The sequence below is a fragment of the Uranotaenia lowii genome, chromosome 2, assembly GCF_029784155.1.
Source record: "Uranotaenia lowii strain MFRU-FL chromosome 2, ASM2978415v1, whole genome shotgun sequence".
NCBI classification, from domain to species: Eukaryota; Metazoa; Arthropoda; class Insecta; order Diptera; family Culicidae; genus Uranotaenia; species Uranotaenia lowii.
Genome location: NC_073692.1, coordinates 209,367,548 through 209,392,796, shown reverse-complemented (window position 1 = coordinate 209,392,796; position 25,249 = coordinate 209,367,548). Strand labels below are relative to the sequence as shown.

The 25,249-nt window shown below is 35.8% G+C and overlaps 1 protein-coding gene across 4 annotated transcripts in view; it reads right to left on the bottom strand.

Annotated features, from left to right (window-relative positions):
• LOC129747952 (homeobox protein 5) overlaps positions 1-25,249 on the bottom strand; it is a 338,407-nt gene that overhangs the window by 153,078 nt on the left and 160,080 nt on the right. For all 4 annotated transcript variants that reach the window (XM_055742382.1, XM_055742383.1, XM_055742385.1 and 1 more), the window contains one exon: positions 11,095-12,196. In XM_055742382.1, coding sequence (XP_055598357.1) covers positions 11,095-12,196 — 1,102 coding nt within the window. The remainder of the gene's footprint in view (positions 1-11,094; positions 12,197-25,249) is intronic.

The following is a 25,249-nucleotide window of genomic DNA, read 5'->3' as shown; positions in this document are numbered from 1 at the left end:
ATTGAAAAATGAGCCGGTGACGGAGCACTTTCGAGGATGCCTTTTAGAAAACAGGTTTTGCAGTGGACACTGTATCTCAGCACAGATTCATCTGAAGTCAAAAAATCAGAGCAAAATATTTTTAATAGATGTTTTTCTGGACCCCAACGTTTTTATTAAACTTAAAAAAAAATTTATGAAATTTTTGTGGCTGTTTGAAGTAAAAACTACGATTTTTCACGAAAAAATCCGCCATTTTTCACCTGTAAAATCTCCCCAAAGTAAAAAAAAAACAAAAAAGAAAAACGTTGGGGTCTGGTATTTTATATGTAGAAAATATGTTCCAAATTTGAAAAGAATCGGATAAGTAGTTTTCAAATGACGATGTCCACGGACTTTAAAAATATGCTTTCGAGAAAAACGCGTTTTAAGTTTCTGCTCTTGCTTTCTTGCAGTATTAGATAGGAGGAGATAAAGGCCTATAATTTCTACAGTTTTGCTTCAATTGACTTGAAAATTTGACACAACATTCTTGAAATGTTTTACAATAATAAAAAAAAACGTTTTTTTTTAAGTGTTAGACCCTAAACCCTCCCCCCCCTTAAGTTCCTTCGTATCTTCCATATGTTTGCAGCTCATGAATTGATTAAAACTTCTGATGATCACTTTAGATAAATATGGCAATGATATTCCAACGGTTTGAGTCAGTATTCAGAACTAGATTATGACGAGACCACTTTGGAGAATTTCATATTTTTTTAATCCATTCAATTGAGAATTAGATTTTTTAATAATAAATAAGTTATAAGAAGACAAATGACCAAGGAGAGTTGAATGTACTTTAAGATTAAAATTGAAGCAAATAAAACAAAAATTAATGAAAATTTGAAATCAATCCATGGACTCATAAACTTAAATATAACATCCAAATTTAACCAAAATATATTTATTTACATAAAATTCCATCCAAATTAGTCAAAGTTGAATTTTAATGCAAAAAAAAATCTGAGAAAATGCAAATTTACAAAAAGTTCCAAAAACAACTACCTGTGACTGAAACAATTTTAAACGGTTTATCCATTGAAAAGTTCGCTTTTTATACCACACTTGAACTCTTTTTTTTTAACAAAATTGAAAATCCAGCTTATAACTTTAGTTTTCTTAGGCACTAAGTGATTTTTTAAGCAATTGGTAGTTTTTCTATAGTATTTGAATAGCTTTAATTTTTATTCCAAATTTTTTTTAAACGAACACAAACACAAAATTAATAGTTGTAGCAGTGTTCATATATTTCACTTATTTATTATTGGATTCCAAATCTTTTAAGACAAAAATACGGATAAAATTATGTTTCACGATATCGAAGGAATCCTCGAATATTTTATAAACTGGACCCCTTTCTCTGCATACCATTCGTGAACGTTTTTGCTGTAATGACAGCTTGCCAAATCTGGCCGCAACATCAGGGGATGGTCGTGGAATCGAATGAATGGCGAAATTCATTTTTGAAGACACACTTTTTGGTATAGTTCCGATGCCATTATCTTATTTGTAACGAAAACTTTCGTTTTTTTTTTGCCTAAGCTGCAAATGCCCTGCAAAATCATAAATTTTCGAGCAAATTTGTCGGCAAAAACAAATTCAAACTTGACTGGAACATCCCCCGAGCTGTTGCCAAGTAAAATTTTGTATCTAGGTTTTGGCTGAAGTCAGCCTTGACATAGGTTTCATCGTCCATCAGAAGACACCCGTTGAACTTGGTCAGCACCTGGTCTAATTCCGAGCACGGAGTTTGGCGACAATTTTCTGTTTTATGGTCCGATTTTGGCTGTTTGATAGCTCAATACGACTTGATTCCTTTCCGGACTCGAATTTTTCTTACGGTACTATGGGCAGCACTAAATTTTCTGGCTCGTGAGTTCGACAGATTGGAATCCCTCTTAATCGCTTCAAAATTTTACCACGCAGTTTCCGGTCGCCAATTCCACTCCGACGAGTGACTTGAGGCTTCCGAATCGTCGTCATACGGTATTTCTGGGCAATTTCAGCTGTTTAGCTAGCCTAGATGCAAACCATAATGGATTTTTCAAAAAACTGTGCAGTATTTTTTCCCTTCTTTCGGCTTCCTTGTTGATTGTTTGCAAACTACAGTCTGAATTTGCGGAATGTCAAAAATAAATACTGGAAACTCACAAAAATCCCGACACGTGAGTTTCAAGAACTTCCAAATTCGTCCACCAGGAGTAGAGTGTCCATTTCCCGGCCATTTTCTCGTGTCCGGGAATCGGGAAGTCTGGTGGCCTGTTTCACGGGAGTTCCCGGGATCCCGGGAAGTATTCAAAATCATGTAAAATTTATGCACTTCGATTCAAATATAGCTCATTGAATCTTTCCTGAATACAGGCCCATAATTTGTTAAAAATGAACTCTTCAAATTATTTTTTTTAACATTTTTTTTTTCAAATAAATCAAACTGTTTTCAGCTATGATAAATTAAAAACAGACAAACGAACAATAAAATAACCTGAATAAGACAAATGAAGCATTCGTTCATGCAATTAGCGGTTAATAAAAAAATTCTTTAATATCTATTTAAATAAAAAAAAATGCACCAAATGGCTAAAAAATGTCTACTGACACAGGAATCGGCATATTCTCAATGAGTTTTGTATGACTACATTTTCAAAAAGAATACATGTTGGGAATTTTCGGCAATCGGGAATTCCCAAATTTTTCAAATTCCCGGGAATCCCCGACCGGGGAATCCCAGGATGGACACGCTAACCAGGATCACCAAAGTATGAGCAAAAGTTTGTTCCAAATCGCATTCTGATATTGGTTCTTATTTATCATACTCCCTTTTGAGCATAAAGTATGCGATGGTTTAAGTGTGAGTAAGATATTTTTATCTGTCAAATAAGATTTTCGAAAAAGTCTTAAAACTCGTGCGATTGGCAATATTATTGGAAAAAAAATAGTTTTGCATTATTTTTGCCAAAACAGCAACGTGATACAAATTTGGCATGACTGAATTAATGTTCGAGCTAATAATAATTTTTCGACGTTCTTTGGGGAACGATAAAAAAGGATGTTCTTTGCAATCCAGAATAAGCACCTCCTAAATTATTTAAAAATATTTCCTTGATGTTTTTTACCTCTGAAGATGCAAAGTGTCTTCTAGATATTATCTACCTTGCACGAAGAGATCTTTTTTGCCACCAATTATCCATTTTGAAAAAAAAATTGATGTTTCACATTTTGTGTCTTTAAGCTGCAACTTTGAACACTACCTTCCGATGAGGAGAAAATAATTTTCAGCGTGGCTATAAAAATGAACGTTCAACAAGCAATCGATATGTATTTTTACACAAATATTATCTTGATTATTCATAAGTAAAGCAGAACACAATACCGATGTTCTGTCGAGATAATTGAAATTCAATTTGTGTTGGAATACGTATTTCACGCCAGTTTTGTCCGAGAATATCAGCGCCAAATTTAAGCTCCACTGAACCGGAAATACGACGTCTGTGTAACAAATTAATTTCGGTTCCGTCCTGCGGAACTGATAGCCCTCATAACAGCAACATCAATTACGGCATCACCCGAGTCCAAATCTTCAGGGGTGTACTAAAAATCTACCGCTTCTGATGATCGCCCCAAGCACCTTCAGATGGAAGTCGTTTTTCCATCATCTGTTGGGTATATGGAACCGTTTTCCTTGCTAGCTTTTTTTGTTGCTAGGTTTTTTTTTTGTTTCACTTGTCCGCTTCCAGAAGCAAGTGTGTCTGTCTGTTTAGAAAACTTTCATTCATAAAATCGAAAAGCCCCCTGCAGCTAATGACCCAGGAAATGGGGCGCAAACGCACCATCAATCTTCGGTAGGACCCCATTACTCTTCGTCGTCGTCTTTTGGTTCGTTCCCAGTTTCGCTACGTGAGAGGTTTCAACCGACCGACCGATAGAGTCCACCTGAAAACTGTCGCACATGAATCTATGAGACGGATTTCCATCGGCAGCTACTCTCCGTTACCCACACCGGGTATAGAATTAAGATCCCAAAACGGAAAAATAAATCAAATCCAGCGTCCCAGGTCGTGGTCATCGTGGCGCGCAAACGAGCGTTTCCGAGGAAAGAGACAGGACAGGTACCTACACGTGTGCTTGCATTGCTTTGACATTGCTAGGAACAGACCACCGATCATCTGGGATGGTGCAAAACTTTGGACAACCGAAACCCGCAAGAAGCTGGAACCTCTCACGGGGTGCATCGTAAGACCCTTCCTTGTCCCTTTCCCGAGAGAGGAAGAAGAGCCCGGTAAAACTCTGACGAAAGTATGTAGAGAGAAAAAAAACCCAAACCCAAACCGCGAGGGGAGACAAAGTGAGTAGTTGTTTCACGCATGTCCGTGTCAAACTTGTAAATCAAATTAGTCGTAAATTTAACACAGCTCGCGTTCGCCGCATCAGCAGCAGAGTAGAGCGTTGAAGCTTGTTTGGGCAGCTCAAAACAGCTTCAGCCAGCCTCCGATCACAGCTTCAGTCACAGATCTGTGCAGTCATCCGTCTATCCATCCATTCATTCATCTGTCTATCCATTCGTTCAGCTAGAAGACGACAATCTATCCGCCTTATGGGATGAGAAGTAGACGTTTCAGTCTCTCGGGGGAATCTGTAGAGGGCCTACGTGAAAACCTTCGAGCGGTAGCGTCTCGTGGCCAATATGTCAGAGGCAGGTCGAGCTGTTGTGGAGTTCTCTAGTAAAGTAGCACTGGTCAGATAGATGGACAGGAATGGCAACAGAGGCCACTAAAAAATTCAGCGATCACGATCTTTGTGATGTCTGAATGTGACGTCAATCTCAGAAATGATTAGATTAAAAAAATGTATGTGTGTAAAAAAATCTGTCTAGTCAAAATTTACCATAATCTTTGAGCTAAAATACATCATTATTTTTTCCTTAAATACCTAGAAAATGTTTCAATTTTTGAGCATCCACATAAAAAAGATATGAATTCATATTTGATATGTATGTTCTTGTCTTTTCAATACTTTAAGCTCATTAACAGTATTGATAAAGAACTAAGACACGATGTAAGGATAACTAAAAATAAGTTTTTTACTAAACCGCTAAAAGCCCTTCCTAAGCGAAGATAGGTTTCCTTATATGTGTTAAATAATCCTTCTACAAAAAGTTTCTTTAACCTTTTTTATATGAGGTGGGTTTAAGAAATGAGAAGTGATGTGCGATCCCTCCGTACGAACCCGACAAATGCATCATTTTTAGTTATGTGTGTTTTTTTGTAGTCTACATGCGGTTATTTGTGTTATGTTATTCAAAAAATTGGCTTTCGCAAGCATTTTTGGAATTTACAAAATAGAAATAAATACAACTTTTGGCAGAGTTGGCCGTAGGTGGTCTGAATAAATCCACTTTTTACAACTTGTTGCATGAATAACAAGTTTTCCTTCAAAAAATGTTTCGACTAAAAGTGTTTTTAAATTTGGTTTTCTCAGTTGATAAAAGTTTTTCATGTTTTATAGGATCAGAGCCAAGTCATAACTTTTTTCATAAAGTATAAAATGTTGAAAAAATAAATCCTTCGATGCTTATAAAAATCAGATCTGTGTAATTTTAGATGGCTGCTTAAAATCAATTACTGAAAAGTTCGGTAGCAAACAGTTTATTATTGTGGATCGAAAATGAAATGATAATAAATTATAAAATACAAACGTTTGTTTATTGTTACAATTGGTTCCTAAGTAAGTATGTTTAACCCCAATTTTATATTCGAAAAAAATTTTCAAACAAAACCAACGTTAGGATTGCATACTTACTTATTTAGCATAGTGATTAAGCAAATGGAACAAAATTCGGCATGGGAGGGTATTTGGGTATTTACGAGAAATGTTTTTAATGATTATTTGGATTAAGTATTTGAAAGATATTTGACATGTTACAATTATTGAGGCAGCTTATTTTTTATATTGAGATGATGTCCATTGATGAAAACATGAAACAAACCATCGTGGCGATTAACCAATTAATCAACAATAGTTACCAAGGTTGCCTTATTTTTCGGTATTATCAGATATTTTATATAAAATTCGGAAAAATCCAGTTCGGCCCGGTGGCGGGAATTTCATTTAAAAAGCCCGGATTTTTCACGGGTTTATTCTCATTCTAATCAAACTAAAAAAAATGAAATTGTGTTTAATTTTTTTTTAACCAAAACGAAAATTTTTGAGCAAGTCTGAAACACGATTTAAAATCTGGTGATAAATTCTTATGAGTTAGAAAATTTTTCAAGTTTTTTTTTAAATTATTGTTGAGTAATTTTTGGGCTTTGACCAAATTTTCCCGAATATTAACCGGATTTTTGGTCGACAATTAGGAAATTAAATGCCCGAATTTTGGCAAGTTTTAGATAAAATAGCCCGAATTTGTCCGACCGTGCTGAAGTTCTGGCGACCTTAAACTATAGGGGAGAATGAGGATACTTGATCCCTGGGGATACTTGATTCCTTAGCTATATCTCGAAACTGGAATGTCTTACAAAGATCAAATGTTCTAGAAAAATGTGCCAAAATGAGCAAAATAACAATGCTTGTAGTTTAAAATTTTTTAATAAAATAATTGTTTGAGTAATTGAACTTTGTTTGAAAAATTTCACAAAACGTAACTTGAAGATTTTTTTTCATCACTTTAAAATGTTCCTTACTTGGGAAAATTATGAAAAAAATATTTGTTCCAATATATCAACCGTTCGAGCATAAAATGAACTTCATAATGCCATATTTTCAAAGCAATGGAAAACTCTCAACTTTTTTCAGAAAAAGTTTTCTAAAATGTTGATTATGGGTACAATTGATCCCCTAGAGTTAGGTACAATTGATCCCCCTTCCAAACGGCATGTTCTTCTTCTGAATTGATCGTTTTGATTGCTGATTACGAAATAACTAATATTTATCCAAAAACTAATATTTATCAAACAATTGTCTGAAGAATAGAGCAAAAATAATTAATTTTGTCTTAATTATGAAAAATAGCGCCTTTAAGTATGCAATATAATTAGCGTTGAGACAAAGTTATAGAATTTTCTTCTGATGTCTGCTACAAATTGTGAAATGAGAACAAACATGACCAAAATAGTCAATTAACATTCTATCTTGGGGTTTTGTTTGATTTTTATACAAGGATTAAGGCTTCCTGAATAAAATATCAAGTCTCCTTCAATAGGGGATCAAGTCTCCCCTAACTTCAGAAAAATCGCATTTTTTTACTCCCACGAAAATGCTTGTAGTTCATCAACGGGTTCAAGTATCTTTCTAATTTTTGGAACATAGAAACTTGAAGTTACAAGCTGTCAGAAAATGTCAAAGACGGCGAGTTGCTAAAATTTTCCAAAAAGATATGGTGAAAATAAGAAAAGGGGATCAAGTATCCCCACTCTCCCCTAATGATTAGATTAAATAGCAGGGGACTTGCTCCCGTCTTTTTTTAATATGATTTTAGCAAATAAACGTTAATTAGGTATGGGAGGGTATTTGTGTACGAGAATCATTTCTATGATTATTTGAGACCCTTCACTCCCCCTTTATCTTAAGCTCCCCCTTTAGCTTAATCGGAATAGCGCACGGCACCTTTTCAAATAAACGAATTTCAAATAAAATCACTCCCCCTCGATGAGAGACTGAAAGGGAAGGAAAGGGCTCTCATACAATTTCTCCCATACTCATAATATGCTATCCCTTCTTTCAGCGGAGAGACAGGAGAGAGAGGGAGGCTTTTTTCATATTTTTTTTCGCATTACTTTAAAATTAATTATGCAAATAATGCTAAATAATGAATGTGAAATGAATGAGTTCTTATGACAACAATTTCTAAGGTATGTAATTCGAAAGCCGCTCCACATTGGACGGGGGAAATGACGGGGGTCCCATAAAACTGAAACATTGAAGAGGTTGCAAAAATCCAAGGCCTATTTAGTGAATCTATGTGCCGAAAATTCGCTGAAAAGTGACCTGTACCAAAGATGATATGATTGGAAAAGCACTACTGGCATAAAGACTCGAGCTCCCAAGCAAAATGACGCATGATCACTACATGCAAGCAAAACAAGAAATTTTATGGGATTTTCATCCAATTGGATAATTTATCCAATATAGTGAGAATCGAACTCAATGTAACATCTCATCTCGGCTTGCCAGACCGATATTTTACCCATTGCACCGTCTGAGTCGGTTAGCGCTTGCGGTTGCGCTGGGAGGACAATGCCAGTTATAAGAAAGCTTGTTAATACCAGTCTGGCATAGAATCTTATACCGATAATTCCACCTCCAAGGAAGTACATCTTTGACGTAGAGTCTGATTTGTTGTACGTTTGAAGCATACAAACAATTCGCGTACACATTATTTTTTTGGTGCTTTGTTTGGATAGCCTAGGTTTTCCAGATGGTTTTCAAAAAAAGCGGGACATTTTGAGAAAAAAGCGTGACACAGGCGAAAAAAGGGGGACATTTTAAATCCTTCTTTTCATGATTTTTTTTTATTTTTCTTAAAAATCATTAGTTTTATTTAAACAGAAATGATGTTTACATTAAAAAAAATTAAAATAAAATAAGATTTTTTCACTTTTTCTATAAATTAATTGTTGCAAATTTGTTACTTTAAGAAACGAAGGGTTAAATCTGTTAGAAAAACTCATTAAATGTTTGTATTTGACCGCGGAAAATATGGCTTCTTGCTTCCATATATTTTTCGATACTTTTTAGGTCACCAGGCAGGCATGAATGTAAACTTTGAAATGATTTGGTTGATTCCTCAGTTAGCGCGACGCGTTTTAATTTTGTATGGAAATTTGTATGGAAGAATTTTTTGCATATGAAATTATCCAGATAATTCAAATAAGCTTGAAATGTAGTTGGTCTTTAATTTAAAAGTTTTGACTATTCATAAGCTTCATTTTTTGCTAACATGATAAGCAGCTAAGCATTTCATAAAAATAGTTATAACCATTTCATATAAAAAATCTAAATCTATTGAAAAGTATTAAAAAAGTAGCAGACTTTACCTGCTAGAGCTATAAATAACTTCAGGAAACGATTTTGCCAAAGTTTTACAAATCATCATATCCCTGGCTATCCAAAGCATTTTTTTTTGGATTTTTTACTCTCATCCCACTGTACAAAACTTTCGAATAGGCAGTCAAAAAAGAAAAAAAGAAAATCATTAATTTTGAAAACAAAAAATTTGTATAACATCGAATATCTTTTCTTGTGTACAAGTTAGGTTTGTGCTTTGTTCACTTGAATTGTTCTGCGAGAATCAAGAAATAGTCTTCAACCAAAGTTATATTTTTGGAATTTTCAATACATCTCTGGCGATTCTTAACGGAAAATTTTGTTTTCCCATACAAATTTCCATACAAAATTAAAATTCAATGCGCTAATTCAGGACTGGATGGATCGCTTCAAAAAATTTGATTGCTTTTTCTGGCATCAAAAAAACAACCAAACCAAGTTATAGGAGGTGTAAAAATTTGCGAATTTTAAATTTCCCTAAAAGCTTGCAGCGGTCTTATCACTATACAGTATTGACGTGGTTTGACGATTTGTTGTTTCAAATACATCTCTTAATTTTGTTGTCATCCCAAATAATTCACTTGCAATTTATTGTTGCTTCTTTCAATTTTGGAATCAAAATCAGAATAAAACTAATTCATGAAAACACACCTTAATGCATTGTATGGTATCTATTATAAACAGACCTTTTTTTCTAGATCTTTTAAAGGTGTCATTCGTGATTTCAAAAAGTCATAGTAAATCTAATCAAGTTTAACTCGATTTGGGGTACTCCGTAGTTAATCTACAGTCTTTTTTTCGAAACATGTTTTTCGGATTTTTTTCTTAGATTTTGAATAACGGAAAACTGGAGTTTTGTAGCTGAATATTGTCTTAAAAACATAAGGCTGGCACAAATTTCAATTTCTTCTTTTGTCACCAAAACAACCTTTGCTAGCAGATTTTTTACATTGCAGCACAAAACTGAAATTTTTATTATTTAAAAACAAGTTTTAAATTTGATCTAAGAACTTACATTAGTAGTAATAGGTAGAAAACGAACCGAAACTATTGAATTTTATATACTCTTTGATCATACTCTCAACATCAACTGCAAAAAATCTAGTTTTGTTATGTTAGCGTTTGATGCCAAAAACAATTACTCACATTACAGTTTTCACTTAATTTAAATTCAATTATTCTTTTATGGGCTCTTAATTTGCAAACTTTCCGATACTATTTTCTTAAGCTTTCAAACACGTTATCCTTCGTGCTTTATTGTTGTTTTTACAGGTTTTACATTATCTATTCGTTCTTTACAGTTGTCGTTTCTACCCATTTTCTTAGATTCGTGAACTAATAAAAACAAATTAAATATACATCGCATCTAGCTCTATTGCAGTGGCGTCCACATAGGCTGTATGAAAATAATTGCATGAAAGCTTTTGTCCAATTTGTTCCAATTTATTAGAAATTTTGATTATTTTTCATTAACCCCCCCGGGTGATGTTTAAGCTCCAAGTGACAAAAGAAAAATTTCAATTTGCTTCCGGCCTAATTGAGTTACAAGAAGTTTTCAAAACTACAAATTTTAAAAATCGGTCGAAAAACAAGAGAAACATACCGACTTTGAGCTAGAAGTGTATAATTGACACTCAAGGTCTGATTGGGGAATTTTATTTTGCCTGGGCTTTCAGGGTGCGTCCCTAAATAGTAATGATGCAAATTAAAGATTTCATGAATTCATTGAGGGTCCCCGAAGAAATTATTTTATTTGGAAGCACCCGAATAAAGTTACAAACCGTCAAACTTCCTATAGTGTCATATTGGCACTCAAAAGCGGATTAGGGCGTTCGTCGCCGGGTGACGGGTGTATTTCCTGGGAGGCCCCGTCACATCAAAAACGTGTGACGCTCTCTCACGTTGCAAATCTTGAAGTTCTCCCTCCTGACTTTTTCGTTCCGAGAATTTCTTTGGGCCTGGCTATTAAAAGTACCAAAATGAGCGTGGCGACGAACGTGTTAAGAAAGGTTTCATAGTACATCATCTTACCTAGAAGCCGTTGATTGCACATCGTTGTTACTCGGGCTCATCCGCTCGCTCTTAATACTATTGTTATTGCTATTGTTGGTGCTGCCGATGCTACTGCTGCTGATGCTGTTATTATTACTACTGTTGTTTTGGTTGTTGTTCAAACTATTGTGTTGTCCACCGCTTGATCCATCAACACAGTTGCCATTGGCCACCGCTACTAGTAGCCCGTTCGGACCATTATTAACACTATTGCTCCCACTTACACTCACACTATTACCACTACTATTGATTGCACTAATCACCAGCTCACTTCCGGTTAGCGGCGATTGTCCCCGTTTGATGAGGTTCAACTGACCGAGGTCAACTTCCCCGGCCGAAGCTGCCGCCGCAGCTGCTGCGGCTGCCGCTGCCCCGTTGCGAAACTTTTCATAGAATGAAGCCGCAACTGAACCGGTCGGCGAGTTGAGATACTTCTTCCGGTCGTAGATCCTTTCACTAAGCATCTTTCCCACCGATTGTAGAGCGGCCACTTGGCTGCTAATGTTGTTGTTGTTAAAGTTCACGCCTAGCGATGTGTGGTGCTGGTGGTAGTTGTTCGGGTCCGGGTCATTCGAGGTTGGTGTCGTTGGAGCCGACAAGGGAGACCCTCGACCGAGACCGTTCCCGTTGCGTTCCGGATGATGATAACCCGGAGGTGTCGAATGTCTGCCGGGTGACGCTTGGAAGGCTGCCGCGGCTGCTGCTGCCAGAGCTGCCACAGAACTCACACTCAACGCCGCCGCCGCCGACAAGGCCGATGAAGGTGGAGGTGACGAGGTCGACGTCGTCGTGTTGGCGGCTGCTGCCGATGGAGATGTTGATGGTGTGATTGATTTTCTCTTGCTACGACTTGACGACAACTTGCGACTCGAAACGGCCAAACTGGCAGCCTGATGTTGCTGATGATGGTGAACCGACGATGGCGATGAGGACGCCGATGACGACTGTGATTGATTTGATGACGATTGTTGGTGCTGCTGATGGTGGGAAGTCCGATGGCCTGGGTTCAGGTTCAGGTTCAGCTGAGCAACGGCCGCCGCAGAAGTTGCTTGTGGTAAATCTTCATTAACTGTTGTTTCGCCTACAGATAGAGAGGGAGCAAAAGAGAAAAGGAAAAATTCCAAATTAGATCGATTTATGTTTTTATGTGTCTTTCTAAAGTGGTTATTGTGGGGAACTAGATAAATGACTCCGGTGCTGCTCGCGGAAAAAGGGAAAAAGTCGCAGCGCGTTGAGAAAAACTTCAAGTACAACATTGCAAGTACGGGCTACGGACGGAGACGACGACCAGAGACCTTATAATGGAAATATGGTTTCCCGTGACTGGTGGATAAAATGGCAACAACTTTGGTGCTGCTTGGTGACTTCCAGTGTGCAGTGAAATGCCGCGATCTCGAACGGATTCTGTGATTCCGGTAGCGGATCATGGGAGTTGATTGCAGCTTTTGGTAGTGTCATTTAACTCGAGTTTCCTACCCGAGTTGTTTGTGGTCTATTCAAATGCAACGAAGAAGGTATAGTTCTAATAACAGCTAATGTGAGACGGCTGGACCTTATAGATCAAATTCTTTTAGTCTAAGTGTTAAGCTAATAGTCAAAATTATTTTGAATATTTTTTTTAACAAGCAGTACACTCGAGACATTGCCCACTGGAGATTTTCGATCAAAAAAGGTAAATATTTCATTTTCGAGCACCTCACGCGTGGTAAATTCTTGTTAACCATAATTTCTTATGGCAACAAAATGCAAGGAATCAAATTATTTTGTGAGCCCATTTCATCCGATTTTCCCTAAGTTTTTACATGATTAGCTTCATTCTCTATCAATTTCAATCAGTGCTCAAGAAAAGCTTCAAAGTACTATTTTGGTTTCTGTTTCTACTTTCTGAGAACTTTAAAGTTGGTATGAAGAAAAAAAATCTACTTGTTACGAACTTCTCATTTTCTCCACATGAAGCTAAACGGATGAAAATCCTAATAAAAAAAAAACAAAAAAAAACAAAAAAAAACAAAAAAAAACTCCACATGAAGTAGCCATCAAAGGGTTGCAAGTTTTTTTGTACAGCTCAATAGTTCGAAAAAATCTCTGTTGTACTGTTTTGTAAACTTGAAAGTTTTTAATTAGTCCCAAATATAGGAACAATATAGGAACTTTGAAGTAGATTTAAAGGCTTAATTCTACTTGTTTTGAACTTCAACACGTGTTTGCATAAATAAACACATCGTTACTTAGGAAACGACAATGTAAAGTTCACATTTAGTTCCGGAAGAACATTTCTACAACACATTGGGAATAAAGTAGAAATTAAGAACCGAAAAGTCTATTTAAAGAAAATCATCACATCAAGTAAAATCGTTGCCTACTCATGATGTTCATCTAGAGCTGCCAGTATGGTGCCTGATTTTCAAGCGGTGAGCCCGGGTTAGAGGCTTGGTAAGATCATGTTATTTAGATGTCAGTAAGTAACAGATATGGTTGATTAAAATGACTCAAATTAGCAGCGGATTTGAGAAGGCATTAAAGGCGCGAAAAAGATTTTTTTTCGATTTTTTGTGCTGCTTATGAAAGTGCTTTTTGAAGCTGGTTAGAAGTTGTTTAGCAATTTATGCGAACTTTTTGTCAACTTTAGAGTTCGTTTAGCTACACAGCAACAATTTTTTCCTGTAAAATTATGCAAATGTCCTGTAACAAAAAGGAGCAGGATATTAACCGTAATTTTACAGGTCGAAAACATGATTACGTGACATTTAATTTTTAGTGTACAACTTTTTTACAGGACATTTTCTGTAATAATAAATGAATCTTCGTTAACTTTCAAGGAAAACAATTTAAAATTACAGGTTTTGTTAATTACAGGTGATTTATTTTAAAGGTGGCAGTTTTCAGTGACACGTAATAGTCAAAAAAAAAAACTATGTGTACTTAAAATTTGAGCTGAAAAGAAGTTGTATTAGCATACTCGATTAAGCTGATCAAACCTGATAGAGGAATGTTATCCGAACTTTTGGTTGCTTGGGGCACATCTCTGGTCTTCAAACACTCGAAATCTGTCACACCGCGAGAAATGGCAACACGGTCAATAAGAAGACTGATACTGAAGGACTAAGTATCATCTACTCTGGCATCTTCAACTTCATGAAAAGTATACACCAACGCACCAATACACAGATAGACAATCAAAGCACACAACATTCAACAGTCAGCGATAGTGGTTAACCAAAACAAACACCTAATAATTTTATCATGATTTTCATAAAATTACAGTTCTGTTGCATTCGTAAACATCACACACAATAGATTGTAAGCCCCTCCCCCTGCAGTAAGTAGAACATGAAGCATATAATATTGCATACAAGTTTGAATGCTAAGTTTTTCCAAACAATCACAGAGAACTGGAAGAGAACAATTTTTAATATCGCCCAGTTTAGTCGATTCGGGAAAGATACTGGACAGTTAAAACGACAAATTACTGTAAGTACACCAATCACAATATAATTAACACATTTAAAAATTTAAAAACAAAAACTTTAACATTCAGACCCAAGTTAATTACATTTTATAAGTTTTCAATGTTAAACTATATAACAACAAAAAAAACTTTCATGCCATTTATGTATACTTTGGTTCCTAGATTCCTTGAAAAAGGCTAAATAAATTATGCCGAAACGTCGGATTTAGTATAATACCTCGTTTTAACATCTTATGAAGACTGAAAACGCCGAAAACATTTACATCATCGTTCAAAAAAGAAAATCAAATATCCGAAAGATTACAAGACCAAAAAATAAATTTTGGAAAATGATAGTAATTTCACCTTTTGTATTCTTGATTTTATTGAATTTTTCGATAAAAAATTATTTGATTTATTGATTTTGTACAATTATGTAGTATGCAACTTTGTTGCGTACAGGTTTTCGTGCAATTTATTCGAATTTATTTGTTGTTTGCATTATTTTTTTAAAATATGATAAAATAGTTGTAATATACTGAAGAAAGAAAATTTCTAACAAATATTTACATCGGTAGACAAAATTTGACACACTGACAATACCTTGACAGTACTTTAGAGGTGAACTTCGTTTATTTTAATTGGAAAACTAGCTGACCCGGTGAGCTAGGCTGTAATTTCTAAAAAAACTTATTTAGTTTTTGATTTTCGTATGCCTTATTATAAATTAAACCTAAACATAATTCAGAAGCAACAACTTTAAAATGAAAACTGCGGCTGTAGTTCCGAATTGCAATACAAAAAGGGAGTATGACATTTGGCATAAAGCCATTTGGCATAATGCCATTTGGCATAATGCCATTTGGCATAATGCCATTTGGCATAATGCCATTTGGCATAATGCCTTTTGGCATAAAGCCATTTGGCATAAAAGCCATTTGGCATAAAGGCCATTTGGCATAAAAGCCATTTGGCATAAAGCCATTTGGCATAATTTCAGCGTACCGAGTGGTGACTGTTTAAATAAACTTGCAATTTTTTTTCAAATTTTGCGGCGTTGCCGCAAACATCGAGGATGCAGGGGGTGAGGCGGCACAAAGCCGCCGAAGCTCCCAAATCCGAGGAGGCCGCCGACCCGCCGTCGGAAGCGGCGGCCTTATTACATTGGTCTAGGTCTACTGGGGCCTCCTAGGTTTACGTGAAAGCTAGGGGTGATCCCTTAGCCCCGTCCGCCGCGCGATAGCGCGAAGGACACACTTTCAAGAAAGTTCGAACGCGCAGCGTGAGGAGTCGGTTCAAGCTTAGGTCTAAACGCCTTACTTTTTGCGGTTCTACAAAAGTCAACACCAGCCTCCTCACGCTGCGCGTTCGAACTTTTATTAAATATTGTCCTTCGCGCTATCGCGCGGCGGACAGGGCTAAGGGATCACCCCTAGCTTTCACGTAAACCTAGGAGGCCCCAGTAGACCTAGACCAATGTAATAAGGCCGCCGCTTCCGACGGCGGATCGGCGGCCTCCTCGGATTGGGGAGCCTCGGCGGCTTTGTGCCGCCTCACCCCTTGCATCCTCGATGTTTGCGGCAATGCCGCAAAACTTAAGAAAAGAAAACATGCAACGTTGTCCGAAAAGTTAATCTCAACGTGATCACACGAAAAAAGAAATTATGCCAAATGGCTTTATGCCAAATGGCTTTTATGCCAAATGACCTTTATGCCAAATGGCCTTTATGCCAAATGACTTTTATGCCAAATGGCTTTATGCCAAAAGGCATTATGCCAAATGGCTTTATGCCAAATGTCATACTCCCTACAAAAATGTTTTCCTTTTATTTACTGTAACTTTATCTCTAAATTTGATTTTCAAGATCGGAAATTTGAACACTGTTTTTTTAAGGATCATGAATTCTTAAATGATGCCAAAATGTTTGTTTTGTCGTATCGATTCTCCACCTTCTACCATATCCAAAGCGGAGAAGGTTCACCAACTTCTCCAAAAACATTTGTCACATCAATTTGAGAAATTTTTGAGTTATGCTTTATATTAGGTTATTTGGCCGACGGATGTTCAACCGAATAGGACAATAGGCCGAATGGGACATCAGGCCGAAGGTTATTTGGCCGAATGGATGTTAGGCCGAATGGTCATCAGGCTAAATGGACGATAGGCCGAATGATCGTAAGGCCGAATGGTCATAAGGTTGAAAGGTCGTAAAGCCGAATGGTCATAAGGCCGAATGGGTGCTAATCTGAAAGGTCGTTAGGCCGAATGGTCATTAAGCCGGATGGTCACTAGGCCGAATGGTCGTCGGGCCAAATGGTCGTTATGCAGAAAGGTCCGAATGGTCATTAGGGAAAATGGTCGTCATGCCGAATGGATGCTAGGCAAACAGGTCTTTAGGCCTTACGGCTATTAGCCCGAATGGTCGTTAGGTCGAATGGATGTTAGGCTGAATGGTCGTTGGGCCGAGTTTATGCTAGGCCTATAAGATATATTATCGCTTTTTTTGCATTCTAGGTAGTACCAAATGTTCGTTAGACCAAATAGTCGAAAGGCCGAATTCGACTATTCGGCTTTGAGACCATTCGGTTTTGCAACCATTCGGCCTATCGTCCATTCGACCTAAAGACCATTCGGCCTAATGACCATTCGTTCTTAGGACCATTCGCCCTTTCGATCATTCGGCCTGACGACCATTTGGCCTTATGACCATTTGACCTAATAACCATTCGGCCTTATAACCATTCGGCGTAGTATCCATTCGCCCTTACGACCATTTAACCTAACGACCAATCAGCCTTACGACCATTCGGCCTTACGATCATTTGGCCTATCGTCTATTTAGCCTGATTACCATTCATCCTAACATCCATTCGGTCAAATAACCTTCAGCTAAATGTCCCATTCGACCTATTGTCCTATTTGGCCGAACATCCTTAGGCCTGTTAATCCATTCGGCCTAGCGACTTTCGGCCTAACATCTTTCGGCCTATCGGCTTTCGGAGGACTCAGTTTCTGGTAATAGGCCTCGGGTTTCATGTCTTATCTCTGAGGATTAAGGTATTCTCAGATATCGGATCTTAAATCTGGAGATCTCAGCTCTCTGTCCTCAGGTCTCAGGTCTCAGGTCTCACGTCTCATGACTCATATCTTTTGTCTCATCTCTGAATTCTGAGAACAATACCACTCTCAAATTAAATAAAACATTTACAAGCATTTTCATTTGAATACTTTAAAACATAATATGGAATATTCAATCTTTGATACCATATTAGTTCCGAACTGTGTGTGTAAAATACAATATAAATTTCGAAAAGCAGTGTTCAAGAACTGTTATAAAATCCGTGAGAAACTCAAAATTTAAGAAAAAATATGCTAGCCATAGTGTTGGAAAGAAGATATTGATAAACTCGTCTTTGAGCTTGAAATGAATATGCTTTTTGGTAAAACACAAGACTTTTTGCGCATAAGTGACTACTATTTAAAAGTCATATTCGAATACAAATATTGAAAATCGTTGGTAGAAGTAGGTATGACACACAGCAAAAAATAATGTAACGATGGACGATGTAATTTCTGGGGATTACGTATTTCTGTTGCAATAATACATCATTTAGATGTACACAACGTGAATACGTCGTGAAGTGTAATATCGAAACCTTCTATGTGATATCGCATCAAGTAGTCAATGTTTCCCTTTGTTGACGTTGGAATTTGATTTCATTTCAAAAATAAAGAAACGGATTATGGACCTCAGCTGTATTTGTTTGGCTTGTAAGTACTTCCAAAATTAATTAAAAATATAAGCAAACCCACTGCTTTAAAACAAATTTCATTATTTTTCCTTTTTTAGGAAATTTGGCCCATATGGATCAGCGGTACGAAACAAATTATTTGTCTCCAAACAGCCGGGTACATCAAGATAATGTAAAATTAGGTACCATTTGCGACTCAAGTTATGTGCAGGTATTTGATGTAATATAGCAATACTTTTTTTGCTGTGCACGAATGCGAAAATGCTGGTAAAGTGTCACAAATGAATTAAAAAAAAAATGGCAAAAATAAAAATTATATTAATCTTCAGTTAAGTTGTAAAGAAACTCCTTCAATATTTTCAAATAGCAAATCTGTTCAACTACGTTTAGTATTTGAACTCAAAGACCATCTGTAACGATCAACTTGATCCTTTTTTCAATCAAATTACCAGAACGCCCATCAGGTGATTCAGTTAATGTACTGCACTTGTCCAGTGGTTCTCCTCAAACTCCTTCTCACCTACGCCTCACCAACCTTAAACGTAATCAAGGAAGTGCGACATTCAACAACAGTTCAAAAATGCGCACCGATAGCCACTCTGACTGATCGGACAAGTTGTTCCCACTTACTCAGCTCAGAGCCGCCCTGCCAAACTATCCGGTCGACATTTGAAAGATGGATTCAACTGTTTAATTTTAATGTCTCGACCGGAGCGAGCGCTCAGTTGTTTTATGTCACGTCATTTGTAGGTATTCACGACACAGAAGCAGCAGGTCTAGAGATCTGTCGCTAGGGGCTGCTGCATTCAGATTGCTGCTTCTGGATTGAGATTGCGGTGCTGGTCATTCTGACAGTAGAGCTGGCGGATTTGACATTCTTCAGCCGGATAGAGGTCATTATCACCTGGACAGGTAAATTGTCGGGTTGCGATGACAAATCACTGAGCGCTTACTTAGAACAAAAGCAGAAACCATTTCATTTCATTGGCTAATTTAGTATTCTTTAACGAATATATGGTTTGTCATCAAAAAGAATTATTTAAAACGTGTGTTTTTTTTATACTACATGTCTACATAATTGGTTCAAAAGCTGTAATATTGATTCTATTATATTTATATGTAAATTCAGAAAGAAGTGGTGTGAAGGTGTCGATCATCGTGCGGGAAGAAACAATTCCGATCGTTAATTTAGAAAAGGTAATCTTTTACCACATGAGCGAGCACTTTCGACAACCTTTTCTCCGTATATGGGTTTTCTATGTTTTCCGAGGGCCAGACTACACGTGTTAAGCCTGACTTTTAAGCTCGAACTCGGTCACTCGAAACAGTGAAAATCCCCCATTGATTATCCTCCTCCTCCTTCTCCTCCTTTGAGCAAGTTAGCCCTATGAATGGCTCATAAACACCACCTCGAGATGTGCTGGTCAGCAGCATTTGGACCTCGCTTTAGCCAGAGGATGGCTGATGCCTATTTTGCATGATGCTCTTCTATTTTCTTCTCACTTACATGGCCCGGTAACAAGAGCCTGCCTGAACAACAGCAATTTATACGCGATAATCAGGTCGTAAAGAAACAAACACCTTGTTGTTGATCGACTTTTGCGAGGGAGGCTTTCGTTCGTCCAGCTAGGCAGCTTCGGTGAGACCGATCGTGTTCAACTTTGTTAGCTAGGTTCCGAGTGATCGAAAAACTGATCCATTCACTTGTACGTAAAAGACTGAGGCCGTTCATTTGCTAGATGGGTTCCTTTTAATTGGAACTTGCTTTCAACTCCTCTATGTTTAACCAACAGTCAATAGAAAAAGCAGTAATAAGTATTCATATTTTAGAACGGTAGACACACTTTTCCAATCAACTTGTGAAAGAAGTTAAAAAAATTGTTGACAAAGGACTCCAAAACACACTGATCCTAAGGTAATCAATTCCAATCAAACCATATCAAAAAAGTTCATACGAACAGACCAAAATTAGGCAAGCAAAGATGTTCGCACCGATCCGGTTTTGATTGTGCTAACAGCTCTTTTTTGATGATTTGATGACTAGATATTTGGCAACGACAATAAAAAAGAAATCAACGGTTCAACTCTAAGCCACAAGCTTTCAACCATAATCGATACCAAAACCAAGCGGTTATCTTTGATAATGTAAATTATGGGAAACTTTCAACTAAAACGTCGTGTGAAAAAATCAAATTAGTAGCTGTTTAATTTTTCCCCTTTATGATTTCAGGGTTTTTGCCGAAAAATTTATATGATTAGCTATTTTCACCTGTTCATATGATGAAAGTGATATTCAACTTCAACAACAATATCATCAATATATCAATAATAATGATAAGAATCAACTTCCACTTCCACAGCATAAATGATTTTCTATTAACAATAATCGATACATCTTTCAAAAGGCGTGAATTCTATACTGATTTTTTTTTATTTGTATGGATTTTGACTTTTAGAAGTTAAAATCCACCCAAATAAAAGAAAAAATTGAATTCTATTTGGCAAATGATGATTGGACTAAATTGATATGCTGATAAAAAAGGTCTTTTCATGTAAGCTTAAGATGACTTATAATTATAGCCATTTCGAAAAAGTGATGATTGCAAGCTGAGTTTCTGTAATCGTTGGTGAAACAATTTATTCTGGATAAGCTTCTTAACAAATTTACGAAACTCAGATCGTTGCGGACTGAAGGACCAAAAATCATCCTCTGCTCAATTTTATAAAACCTAGATGACTCCCAAAGTAATTCACTTTAAGCCCTTCGCCATTAGGCCGTAACTAATATCTTGTTCTCCTTTTGTCATCACCTCCCCCTTTAATTTTTCCGAAAATACCAAAAGGGGAGGGGGGGATGGATAAAATTAAAGGTATTTTATTGAAAAAAAATTAATGATACTTAAAAAATTCAAAAAATTTAAAGAACGTAAGTTAAATTGTAAAAGATGGGAACTGTATCACCTTTTGTGAGGAGTGTATTCGAAAAAAATGCATCACTTTGTTTTGTGAATAGTTTCCGAATGTATAGATTAAAATTAATAAAAAAAAAATTAAGTGAAGCTACCTAGTAATGTATATAATGTATATGTGCTAAAAGTTTAGTGATAATCTGTCAACTGGTTTTTGTGATAGCGTCCAATAGAGAAGCTTACTAACAATTTTGTTTGGGCAGGATCGAAGAAATTCCAGGGAAGTCCCAGTAGGAGACTGAAAATCAGCAGAAAATTTCAATCTTCAACAGATTCGATAAAAACACTCAATAAACAGTGATGGGCAAAATTTAAAAATAACAATCACCGACTATTACTTTTAATGATGGCCAATTTTTTTTTGGAGACATTGCAAAACATTGTAGCGGGAAGTGTTCCTAAATGCGCATATTGGGTAATATGCGCATACAGCCGATTGACGATATGACTGGAGATTCAAGATATCAACTCAATGCAGTTTGAGTATAATACGCTTTTGAAAGATGGCATGAAAAAATTTAATTGTTATATAAAGTCAAAAAAATTTGAAAATTCAAACAAGATTTTCGTCGGTTTTGTTTAAATATATTCAACTTTAATTATCGTGCGTACAGAATCTGTAAACGAAAATTTTGATCGTTTTTCTTTCTTATTCAACTGGAAATCGGAAATTTAACATATCGGAAACGGAAATATTATGAAAAAATAGATGATTCTTATTTTTTTTTTACTTTTTATCATTGAAACAACATCTTCGCTCTAATCTCAATCTTACAGCGAAATCAGCGATATTAATAAAATATTACCATGAAATATGGCCATATGGCATATTTAACTATTTTTAATGTAGATGAACTAGTGAAAACAAAAATTTCGCCAAAATTTCAACCTCGGCGAATGCCTCACATCCGTTTCTACCATTTTTAATTTTTAAAAATATCAAAATATTGCGAGTGTAAATGAAATATAGCTAAAAACATAAATATGCGCATTTGGCCTGACGGTTTCGGAAATCGGCTATTTGGACTTCTTCTGAAATTAAATTATTTTCACAAAAACTGTTAACAGAAAAATGTCTCAAACGTATATAAAACAAATGTCCGCTCATGTTCATATAGTTTTCAGACTTCTATCTATTAGAATATAGGAGAAAATGAGTAGTTTCCTTAATATGCGCATTTGCCCGCTTCCCCCTGTTATTATTTTGGTCTCGGCCATTTCGACTTTTGATCAACCTCAGATTCGAATAAAGTGAATGATCATTTACTTTCACCTAAAAGGGAGCTCCCTGCCATGAACTCTCTTTACCCTGTTTGATAATTACACGTTTTGCATTAATTGATCATAACAAAAATCCTAAGTATAAAAAAAAATCCGAAGAATTTAACAAAATAAAAGTTTTCATATTTCATTTAGTGAAAGGTGCAGTAAACTTGATGAGCTCCAATCCTACATTGAAAAGTCCAAATTATGAAAAGAATTAAACTCAAGTTCAGAAAACAAAACCTTGTTTGAGGGTTTGAAGTAAAATCTACACTTTTTTTTGTTCAGATAAATAAAATCTGGATGGTTTGAATTTCAAATGCAAAAAAAGATAACCTCTTTCTATCTTACTGTTCGTACACAGCAAACTTTGCATAGCTGGAAACCAGCCAAATTTTAACCGATTTGTGTTCCGCTGGTTTTTCAGCAAAATTTCCAGCCATTTAAATTGCTGGAAAAGATTAGCAAACTCTAAATATAATTTTACTTGGCAACAGCGTCACCATCATTGTTGAAACGACACACAGTCTTCAAAATCAGAGACAAAAAATCGGACAAAAACAACAGAAAATCATGAATTCCAGCACTGCAGATCAAGTGCTGAAAAAATCAGCAAAACGGGGAATGTTTGCTGGTTTCCAGCAAAAATTTAGACTGCTGAATGTTTCCAGCATTTTTTTTTTTGCTGAAAATCGATTGAAAATCTTAGTATGTATAGATAACGAAATAAATTCCAAAATTATTGCCAATAACAACAATATAGTTTAGTTGTGCTTTTAAACATTATGACAAAAAAAAATACAATTAAAATCCAAATTTGGTCAGAAACATTTGAACATTTTATTTCATCAAAACTCCTCAGAAGATTTTGAATCATTTTTAAAGCTTCTTAAAATCCATTCATGATTATTCTTATGAAACTTGAATGAAAAATTTCCTTTTGACGAATAAATGAAAATATTATCCAGTACAATTGGAAATTTTTGTTTTATTTGGCAAATAAAACGAATGAGTCCGGGCTTTATTCGATTGAATCCGGGAAACCGGACCAGACTGGACTTTTCCCATTTTTTTTTATTAAATATCCGGAAAAACTCGATAAAACCGGGCAATCTGGCAACCTAAGTTACACATATTTAATTTAATTTATTTCGTTAAACTTAGAAAATACTAGAGGTGTAAATAATTTTCTTTCTAAAAGTTGCTGTAGGACAATTGAGTTCTTAATTTTTTTTCGCGTCCTAGAACTGGTTTATCATAACTTTTTGACGTCTTTTAAAGCTTATTTACGATTTTTTGCGGTATAGTTTATCAATCAAATTTCATTTAATTACTTTAAAAAAATTTAATTAAAGCTGATAAAATTACAATAAGTTTTGATATGCTACTTTATGTTTTTCGTTGAAGAATGACAAAGCTATGTGGCATTGAAACTTGTTTTTTTATGTCACACAAAAATCTGACCTCAAATATCTTGAGAAACAAAATTTCAAAAAATCTGAAATATTCGTTTGATTCTTAGTCGCAAAAATGAATGGAATTTTAAATTTTTGTGAAGATCTGAAGCCCCTCGACACAAACCCTTCAGATTATAAAAAAAAAACCCCTATTAGTCAATCATTAATTGAAAATACTTCGAGATCAGTGTATCTATACGTCCATTCAACGCTTACGAAAGCTGTTCGAAAAAAAATTCTGTTGAAGAACAAATATCACATTACCCAGTGGTTTCAGTATTTGAATAATAGTCAAGGTATGTTTAGATATTCACAATAACGATTCCAAACCAATGAAAATTGTTCAATTGTTGAATAGTTCAATTTCATGTTCGTTAGATAATTAAATCAAGGCTGAATCGAATTGTTTAAAATGAAAAATAAAATGGTCGGATTCACAATTGATGTATCCAAGATCCACGGTTTGACATTTATTCCGGTATTTTGTCGCATTTACTGGTGCAAAAGTGGGTGTAAACGCATCTCATTACAAGCTGATCAAGAGCCTGAAAATGCAATATATGAGTATAGTATCGACATCCTGAATTATTACCATTTCAATCTAGTGGACATCACTGAATATAATGTAGTTAATTTAATACATTGCAATTCAGGAAAATTTGCGCCTTATATCCCTTAAAAATCGAAACCTGCTGTAGAATTTCAGCTACTTAAGTGTTATTGCCATCTAAACCCCAGAAAAATCAATCATAATTTCGTTAAATTGTATTTGAGCAAAAAAAATCTATTAAACTGCCTTTGCCAAACATTCTAACCTGATGTGAAGGTTTCATGAAGACTGATGAAGTGTTACAGGATTAACAAGGCTTTTAAATGAGTCTTTTTTCAACAAGTTTACTATTTTGATCAGTTTTTGAAAACGTATATTTTATGAAAATATTAATATCTCGATCGATATAAAATTTTTACCTTTGTTGAGCGCATTCCTAAGCTTCAACTCGAGGTGCATTTTGCAAATCGGATAAAATTGAAACTGGAATTTATGAAACTGGAATTAAGCAAGTGTTTCATAAAGTATCATAATCTTCATAGGGGGAAAGGGGACAAAACAGATTTCTTCTTGAGGTCTTATAATCTATGTTCCCTTTTAAATCATTTTGAGTATTTTAAAAACTTCCAGATTCATCTATGAAACTAAAACGACTTTAAATTTCATGTTGTCAAGACATAGAAGGAACTAACTT